Raw genomic sequence first — 9,823 nt, 5'->3', positions numbered from 1 at the left:
TTATTGTATTTTTTTTCGTGTCTGTTTGGGCTGGACAAAGGTGCGTGTGTCTCGAGGTAAAAACAGTGGTTGTGATGTGGGAGATATTTCGGTATAATTTGGGGAGAGGGGAGAAAAGAGGGATTTTTGAGAGGGTGAACCAAAAGGGTGTTGTGGGAAGAGCAATGAGAGTGGGGGAGGGAGAAAGGGGAAAGGTGGGAAGGAGGTACAAGAGAGGGAGAAGGAAAGACAGCGAGAGGGAAGGACGAAAAGAAGAGGGTAGAGAGGGGGAGAGGAAAGGGTAGAGAGGGGAGAGGAAAAGGGAGAGATAAACAGATAGATAGAGAGAGAGAGAAAGTAAAGGGAGAGGAAAAGGGAAAGGTAGAGATAGACAGAGACTTAGACAGACAGACAGAAACTCTACACATAATCAACACAATATATAGCGACGCATCATTATATTAGAAAAAAAAAATAACCAGGCCTATATGTCACACTAACCATCACTCTGCACAGTATCATCATCCCCGTTAAGCGAATCGAGGCAACATATGCAACCGGAACACGCCAATGTTTCCACGTATATTAAAACACAAACATGATAATAATAGTCATCGTACATTGTGATCCCTGACGCCGGCAAAATGCATGACTGCGGTAAAAACGTGTTTATCTTTTTTTCTTTTTTTTTTTAGTTTTTAATTCATCAGTTTGCGTTATGTGTTTCCTTCCCAAATAACCTTTTTGGGGGGAAATCTTTTTTTTTTTTCTTTCTTTCTTTCTCTCTTTTATAACCAACGTCGTCCTGTAAGATAACACATATTTAATATAGATGGATACAGAGGTATAACACGCGGAACTCTTTAATATCCAAAAGTTATCTCTCCATAATGACTAGAGTTAACGAACATTTAGGTATATATACACATCGTGGCTTCCCAACCTCATAAAAAAACTCCTCTAAACCAATCTTTGAGGTGGATATAAACATAACAGACCAAAAAAAAAGGATAAAAAAAGGAAAAGAAAATATAAATAACCTTAATCCTAAGTGATTCCACGGAGGGTCTTCGTGACTTTACGAAAAGAAGGGCGTATTAAATGGTACCCGGTGGAGACGAGGAAGGTCTGGCTTCTAAGTCATTTTGACAGATCTTGAGGCTTCTTCCTGTCTCTCTCCCTCTTTCTCTCTGTCTCTCTCTCTCTCTCTCTCTCTCTCTCTCTCTCTCTCTTTCTCTCTTTCTCTCTCTCTCTCTCTAACGCTCGCTCTCTCTCTCTCTCTCTCTCTCTCCCTCTCTCTCTCTCTCTCACTCTCTCTCTCTCTCTCTCTCTATCTCTATTTCTCTCTCTCTCTCTCTCTCTCTCTCTCTCTCTCTCTCTCTCTCTCTCTCTCTCTCTCTCTCTCTCTCTCTCTCTCTCTCTCTCTCTCTCTCTCTCTCTATCTCCCTCTCTCTTTCTCTCCCTCTCTCCCTCTCTCCCTCTCTATCTATCTATCTATCTCTATTTCTCTCTCTGTCTCTCTGTCTCTTTCTCTCTGTCTCTGTCTGTCTGTCTGTCTCTCTCTCTCTCTCTCTCTCTCTCTCTCTCTCTCTCTCTCTCTCCTCTCTCTCTCTCTCTCTCTCTCTCTCTCTCTCTCTTTCTCTCTCTCTCTCTCTCTCTCTCTCTCTCTCTCTCTCTCTCTCTCTCTCTCTCTCTCTCTCTCTCTCTCTCTCTCTCTCTCTCTCTCTCTCTCTCTCTCTCTCTCTCTCTCTCTCTCTCTCTCTCTCTCTCTCTCTCTCTCTCTCTCTCTCTCTGTCTCTGTCTATCTATCTCCCTCTCTCGCTCTCTCCCTCTCTATCTATCTATCTATCTCTATTTCTCTCTCTCTCTCTCTCTCTCTCTCTCTCTCTCTCTCTCTCTCTCTCTCTCTCTCTCTCTCTCTCTCTCTCTCTCTCTCTCTCTCTCTCTCTCTCTATCTCTCTCCCTTTCTCTCTATCTATCTATCTATTTATCTCTATTTCTCTCTCTCTCTCTCTCTCTCTTTGTTTGTCTCTCCCTCTCTCTCTCTCTCTCTCTCTCTCTCTCTCTCTCTCTCTCTCTCTCTCTCTTTATCTATCTATCTATCTATCTCTCTCCATTTCTATCTTTATTTCCCTCTCTCTCTCTCTCTCTCTCTCTCTCTCTCTCTCTCTCTCTCTCTCTCTCTATATATATATATATATATATATATTTTTATATATATATATATATATATATATATATATATATATATATATATATATATATATATTTATATGCATAGTTTTTTTTCTTTCTTTCTTTAGTACGAACGATTCTCTCGCTCCAAAATGGTTGCCAGAGAAGCCACCCGCAATGAGTCAGCTGTTCTCCACCGTCTCCCCCCTACCCCTGCCCACCCCCGCCAGCTTAATCTACTAAGCCTAAGCCAGAGTCAGTTCTCGAAGAGTAAGAGGGACGAGAAAGCGGCAGGGTGAGTTGTCTTCTTTAGGGTGAGGATTGGCAGGGTGAATCACTTTTATTTTAGGGTATTTAAGGTATTTGAGTGTTTAAGGGCTGCCAGTGGGCAATGAGATCCACTCGAAGTTTCAAGGGATACGAACAGGTAAAAATTTGCCGTTTCGGGACTTATTCCACTTTTTTATTTATTTCATTTTCTGAGATTAGATATACTTTTTTATTTCTTTTATTTTCTGAGATTGAATATACTTTTTTATTTATTCTATTTTTTTAGATTAAATATACGAACAGACAAGATCTTTTTATTTCTTCTTTTTTCTTTCTTTTTTCACTGAACTTCTTTTAAGATGTTAAAGATCCGAAGAGACAAAAACTTTTAATTCATCAATTTTCTTTCTTTCTTTTACTTAATTTCTTTTCAAATACTAAAGATACGAACAGAGAAGAAACATTTTTTTCTTCTTCTTTTTACTGATTTTCTTTTAAGATAACGAAGATGCGGGCAGGCAAGTTACTTAGGCCTTTGGAGTATTAAGTGGAGAGGTAAAGAAAGAGGAGAATAAAGGATAAAGAAGAGGAGGAGGAGGAGGGGGGAGATAAGGGAGAGGAGGAGGAGGAGGAAGAGGAGGATAAGGAAGAAGAGAAGGAGGAGGAGGAAGAGGGGGAAAAGGAAGAAGAAGAGGAGGAAGTGGATCAGGAGGAGGAGGAGGGGGGATAGGGAAGAGGAGAAGGAGGAGAGGGATAAGGAAGAGGAGGAGGAGGGAGGGGAATGGAAGGGGAGGAGAAGGAGGAGGGGGATAAGGAAGAGGAGGAGGAGGAGGAGGATAAGGGAGAGGAGAAGGAGGAGGAGGGGGATAAGGAAGATGAGGAGGAGGAGGAGGGGGATAAGGATGGGGAGGAGGAGGAGGAGGATAAGGAGGAGGGGGATAAGGAGGAGGAGGATGGGGATAAGGAGGGGAGGAGGAGGGGGATAAGGAAGAGGAGGAGGAGGAAAGGGATAAGGAAGGGGAGGAAAAGGAGGAGAGGGATGAGGAAGAGGAGGAGGAGGAGGAAAGGGGATAGGAAAGAGGAGAAGAAGGAGAGGGATAAGGAAGAGGAGGAGGAGGAGGGGGATAAGGAAGGGGAGGAGAAGGAGGAGGGGGATAAGGAAGAGGAGGAGGAGGAAAGGGATTAGGAGGGGGATAAGGAGGAAGAGGAGGAGGAGGGAGGTAGAAGAGGAGGAGGAGTTGAAGGAGGAGGATAAGAAGAGGAAGAGGAGAAGGAAGAAGAAAATGGGAGGAGAAGAAGGAGGAGGAGAAGGGAGAGTGGGAGAAGAAGGAAGAATGGAGGAGGAGGAGAAGGAAGATGAAGAAAAGGAGGGGGAGAAGGAAGAGTAAGAAGAGGGGGAGGAGAAGGAAGAATGGGAAAAGGAGAAGGAAGAATGGGAAAAGGAGGAGGAGAAGGAAGAATGCCAGAAAGAGCAGGAGAAGGAAGAATGGGAGAAAGAGCAGAAGGAAAAATGTGAGAAAGAGGAGGAGGAGGATAAGGAAGGAGAAGAAGAGGAGGAAGAATGGGAGAAGAAGGAGGAGAAGAATAAGGAAGAAGAAGAATGGGATAAGAAAGAGGAGGAGGAGGAGGAGGATTAGGTTTAAGGAGTACATGCGGGCGAAGGACACCCGCGCATGACTTAACATGACTCGCCTTTCCTTTGTGTGTTTTAGCGGTCGGGACGAAATATGGGGCCTTTTTTCTCCTATTTTCGTTTTTCTTTTTTTGTGTCATGTTTTTTTTTCTTTTTTTTTTTTTTGTTCTTGTTTACTTTTTTTCTGTGGTAAGTGTGTGTGTGTGTGGGGGGGTGTATGGGTATAGGGGGGTATGGGTGTGAGAGGGTGTGGGTCTGAGTGCGGGTGTGTGTGTGTGCGTGTGTGTGTGTGTGTGTGTGTGTGTGTGTGTGTGTGTGTGTGTGGTGTGTGTGTGTGTGTGTGTGTGTGTGTGTGTGTGTGTGTGTGTGTGTGTGTTTGTGTGAGTGCGTGCGTGCGTGCTTGTGAGTGTGTGTTTTGGACGGACCAACAGAAAATTCGTATGTGCCGTTAATACCCGTATAGACAGATTATGAAAAAAATACAAATAAAAAATTGCTGCCAGTCATTAACGACTAAACTGTCCCCGTGACCATGTACATCAACCGAAGAGACGTCAATCATAGGAAGATTAATGAAAGTCAGTCTATTGACTAGGAAATGTAATAGTATTCAATTTACAGAAGAGAAAATGCTTTGGTACACGAAATGTGTGTCAACCACGAAAATCCATTTTGATCATATAAAACACTGGGTGTGTTTGGCTTAGTATTAACATCACAATTCAGTACATTAAGAAAAAATAAATGTAACATAAATATATTCTCTTAAGATGTAAAACCACAAACGAAGTTCCAAAATATGCAGATCTATCTGATATGTATAATTTTAGCATTTTTTTCTTCCTTGCAACTTAGTCATTAACACAGGTATTAATCTTAAACGATTAACACTGGCATTCAAAAGTTTGTACCCATGATGTGTTTTTTGTCTTTTTTACACTTATTACACTTATTTTCATAGCCATGCGATTCTAAAAACTTTATTTGTGATTCAACAATCTCGCATCACAAAGGTTCTATTCTTCTTCGTGTTCTTGTGGGCTTTCTAAGGAGTAAAAGTTCGTTAACATACTACTGCTTTTAATAAGTTCTAGCGCCCAGTCCGGGTCATTTTCCCGCTCTTTCCCTCCTTCTGCGCCTTCCTCTGCACTGGCGCCCTTGTCCTCGGGAGTCTCACTCTCCCCACTCCCTCTACTCTCTCTCACTTCTTCCTCAGACTCCGAGACTTTGCTGTCCTTCTCCGAGGTCTCCACGCTGTCCGGAGGCGACGCTTTGCCCGCCGCCTCCTTGGGCCCTTCGCCGCCCACGGACGACCGTTTGGGCAGCAGGTCGATGTATTTGTTCAGCAGCTTGCTCGTGTTGCTCTTGATGGCGTAGCCCGGCTGGCGCTTCCTCACCTGGCTCAGCCTGAGGGAACTGAAGCGCCTGTCCTCGGAGATCTCCGCCAGAGCGAGGTTCCTGGAGGGGAAGTAGCCCGCCGAAGAGTGGTTGCGGCGCACGGGGTTGGTCCTGGGGAAGGGCCCTCTGTGGTCCAGCTCCTCGCTCTTGAGGCTCGACGTGCTCCCGAGGTCCGAGAACAGCTTGGGGAAGTGGGCCTCCCGCCGCGGGCTGCTCGGCGAGTGCGGCTTGTAGAAGTTGTGGATCGACGTGGCCGACGGATCCTCGGGTGGAACGGGGGATCCGATGGAGTAGTTGGACACCTTATGCCTGGCGGAGGGGCTTCCGTGATGTGACGGAAGGTAATAGTTCACCCCGTGTTTATCGTACGGACTTTGAACCGAAGATTTCCCTTCCCGTGATGGTCTCCTCCCGCTTGGGACTGCCTGGTACTCGGGTTCAGCAGCTGCCAGGTGAAGGGGGTCGTTATTATCCTCCCGCGACAGCTTTCTCCTGGACAAGTTCTGGTAGTCGGAGTCGGCTCTGTCCAAGTTGTTCATCGCCTGGAAATTGTGATCCCGAGAATTGCTTCTCCTCAGACTCGGCGAGTGATACAGTCTCTCCTCTCTGTCCATGTTGTTCATCTGCTTCAGCATGGGGTCCCTCGAAGCCCTCCTCTGGTAGAGGCTCTGGCGATCAGCGTCGTGCCTCCCGTGGTAGTGCAACTGAGGCAAGTCTGGGAGACGGCAAAGGTTCCTCGCCGGCTGATACTCGTGGTCCGGCCCCTCGATGTTCTTGTGGAGAGCCCCCGGCGTGCGATGGCTTCCTCTCCTGCGGGATAAGCTCTCGTAGAAACTCTCCTGCCGTCCCAGAGCGTTCGCCTGGTGTTGATTCCTGTCATACATGTGCTGATGCGAGGGGCGTGGATCGTGAAGTCTTGTGAGTGACTCGTGCGCCGTTGGGGCCGCCTCGTGACGGTCCAACTGGGTCTTGATTCTGACGAAGCCATCCTCGTGAACCAGCATGGAGGACGTGCTCGGTGGGCTATAGACTGGGACGTGCGACATCGATGTGTTCCCGTAGAAAGACACAGAGCCTGAGCTGTAGCAAGGAATCTGAGAGGTTGAGCCGGACCTCGCTACCTGCACGTGCGTTGGCTGATAATAAGGCCTTTGGAACATCCTTGGATCCTGCGGCGTGTGAGAGAACGTGGCCGATCTCCTGACGGTGGCACCGCGCCTCCTTGGAACTCGAGGACTCCCCGACACTTCTTCAACGGCCACAGGGCCTGCGTCGGCAGCGCCTGAAACATACTGAGTGCTCTCCGTTCCACTAGAATAGGAAACTCTTTGGTATATTGCATTGCCGTTCCTCTCCTTATGTACTGCCGGTCCCTTCTTCTGAAACACTCCTGAAGGAACAAAGAAGTTATAAATAAAACGAAGTTTCTCATCATACCGCTGAGTTAAAGCTGCTGCCACATAAACGGTTCCGCCAAGTAAAAACTCGGTCAGACATCCACATACATGGAAGATCCACCAGGCCCAGGCAGGAACCTGGGAGCTAATGAGAAAGATCGAGTGGAAGAAGTGGATGAAGCAAAGCGTCGCCAGCGCGCCGGCACAGAGCCTCGTCACTTTGCACCACAGATAGAGACGGTTCCTCAGGATGTGTTTAATGCCCATTTGCCTGTTCTCCTGAGCAGGCACCACCAGCAGCTTCATCTCGCCCTGGAACTCTCGCTTCAAGATCTCCGCCACTTGCACGACCCGCTGGTGCTTGCGGACGTAGAACACGATCACGGTCGCAGCCACGCAGATCAGCATCAGTCTGGATAAAATTAGGACGCTCTTGCTGTGTGCGCTTCCGACGATGACGTCAGCGATGAAGCAGAGAGCTAACTTCATCACAATCAAAATGGAGATGTTATAGACGGTCATCAGCTTCGGCTTGTAAACCTGGACGTCCGCGGCAAGAAACATCATCAGGATCAGGAGCAGGAAAGCGGAGGACCAGCAGGGGACGCTGGTGTTCGTCAGGATAAGCAGCAGGACCAAAGGAAGTCGGTCTTGCCCACCGAAGGTCAAGTGGAAGAGGTACACCGCCTTGAAGGACGCTGCCACGAACACCAGCAGGTGCACCGCGACGTAGTGCGTGCGAGGGAGGAGGCGTGTGCACGCCCGAAGCCTCAGGAGGCGGTAAGGAGCGAGGAGGCTCATCAGGAGGAAAAGGAATCCCAGCAGGAAATTCACAAACATCCAGCCCATGTTCCTGTTGGAGCAGAGCAAGGCGTCGAACCAAGAAAGCCTAGAAATCGGTCTGTATCGGCCGGCGCTCCTGGAATCCGCGGCTCCAGTACGAGTTATTCCTCCGCGAGATATCGCCGAGGTGTTATTGCCCTCCGCGGAGGAATTGCCCGACGCGGAAGGGTCGTCCAGAAAGGTGTCGCCTCTCCGGGAAATGTCAGACCTCGGCTCGGCTTCCGTGTTGAAATCTACGTAATGCCCTTCGTACAGGTTGTACAGCTCATCGTCGTATTCCCCGATCTCTAGGATGTTCGCCACGGACGACTGATCTCCGTCTTCGCCGCCCGCGGGGGAATCCGTGCCGGCGGGATCGACGATGTCACCGGCAGTCCTCGGGCCCTTCTGGGAGGCGTTACCTGGCTTGGGCGTCTCGGAGGAGGAGCCTAAAGGGGGCCAGCCGGGAGCGCTGTCGCCCCGCCCGTCAGACACGTAGTCAAACACCGGCGTCTCGCTCAGCACGGTCGTTCTCTCGTATCTGTTGCTCGTAGTGCCCGAGCGACGCCTGTCGCCGTCCTTCTCCTTCGTCGGGAGGCTGTCCTTCGCCTCGTCTCGGTACGCGACGCTCCTGAAGACGGCCTCGATCCCTGCCTCAATTGGATTGCGTCTGATGCCCTTCGCTCCTTCCCTAGGAGCCTCCTCGGCGCCCCCGTCGAGCCACGAGGGTAATGTCAGGCGGTTGTGCCTGTGGCGGCGGAGGGAGTGGTCGCTGGAGGGCGGCGAGGCGGTCACGTAGCGGGCGGATCGGACGCGATGCTTTCTCGCTCCTTCGTCGGCTTCGCTGACGGGCGACGGCGGTGACGGCAGCTCAGGCAACTCCTGGACGACGGATTTAGCCGAACCTTCTGAATATGCCCTCGAATCTACATCGATGATAGGGACACGATCGCGTTCCACGCTAGCTGTTGTTTCTTCAGCCGTTTTCGGCGCCGATGCCTGGAATCCCAATTCCAGACGCCCCTTGGTCGCCTCAGAGCCAAGACCCGAGGGAGGGGGAAGCGCCCCCCGCCCCGCGGAGGATGAAGCAGCAGCCAGAGTTGCCAGGAGACACAGGAGACGCAGCGCCGCCCCCGCGAGAGGCCCCGGACTGAGCGGAGGCGCCATCTCGCCTCATCATCTTCAGCCTCTCCTCTCCAAGGCTGGCGATGAACACCTGCAAAAAACAAGCCAATAAGTATCTAGTTACGCAAAAAAAAAACACGAGTTCGAAAAAAAAGAACTAAAAGCATTCACCGCCTCCTCTAAATGGTATGCAAGTCTGAAAGTGAGAGAAAAAAAATCCAAAATAAAAAGTGAAAAGAAGTATCGAACCGACGTCGAGGACCAAAGCCAATCCATAAAGGACTTCATGAAGAAACCAATACTTGAAAACTATCCCTTATGCATACAGATGATCCATGCATAACTAACATACTTAGCTGACGCCCCCCCCCCCCCCCCCCTCTCTCTCTCTCTCTCTCTCTCTCTCTCTCTCTCTCTCTCTCTCTCTCTCTCTCTCTCTCTCTCTCTCTCTCTCTCTCTCTCTCTCTCTCTGTCTGTTTGTCTGTCTATCTCTCTCTCTCTCTCTCTCACTCTCGCTCTCTATCTATCTATCTCGATCTCTCGCTCGCTCTTTCTCTCTCTCGCTCTCGCTCGCTCTCTCGCTCTCGCTTCTCGCTCTCTCTTTCTCTCTCTTCCTCTCTCTCTCTCTTTCATCCCTTCCTTCCTCCTTCTTTCCTCCCTCCCTCCTCTCTTCCTCCCTCCATCCCTTTCTCTCTTTCTCTCTACCTCCCTCTATCTCTACCTCCCTCCCTCCCTCTCTCCCTCTCTCCCTCCATCCCTCCCTCTCTCCTCTCTCTTCCTCCTCTCCTTCTCTTTCTCCCTCCCTCTCTCCTTTCTCTCCTTGCCTCTCCCACTCCCTCTCCCTCTCCCTCTCCCAGTCTCTCGGGAGAACAGGAGAGCAAGGGAAAGAAAAAAAAAAAAAAAGACCACACGAAGAGTACCAATTTCTCATGAATATACATTGACCATTAATGGCAAGGGGGGAACAAAAGCACATGGGAGAAGGAAAGACACAAGTGCATGCGAGAGAGACAGAGAGGGGAAT

General features: G+C 49.3%; 1 protein-coding gene across 2 annotated transcripts in view; it reads right to left on the bottom strand.

The window, feature by feature from the left end:
- Window positions 1–4,642: 4,642 nt before the first annotated feature.
- LOC113805012 (uncharacterized) overlaps window positions 4,643–9,823 on the bottom strand; it is a 72,303-nt gene continuing 67,122 nt past the window's right edge. For both annotated transcript variants that reach the window (XM_070123757.1, XM_070123758.1), the window contains exon 4: window positions 4,643–8,890. In XM_070123757.1, the coding sequence (XP_069979858.1) occupies window positions 5,074–8,841 (3,768 nt within the window). In that variant the 5' untranslated portion in view covers window positions 8,842–8,890 and the 3' untranslated portion in view covers window positions 4,643–5,073. The remainder of the gene's footprint in view (window positions 8,891–9,823) is intronic.

The sequence above is a fragment of the Penaeus vannamei genome, chromosome 7 (genome assembly GCF_042767895.1).
Source record: "Penaeus vannamei isolate JL-2024 chromosome 7, ASM4276789v1, whole genome shotgun sequence".
Lineage (NCBI taxonomy): Eukaryota > Metazoa > Arthropoda > Malacostraca > Decapoda > Penaeidae > Penaeus > Penaeus vannamei.
This window is presented reverse-complemented; position numbering and strand designations above follow the sequence as displayed.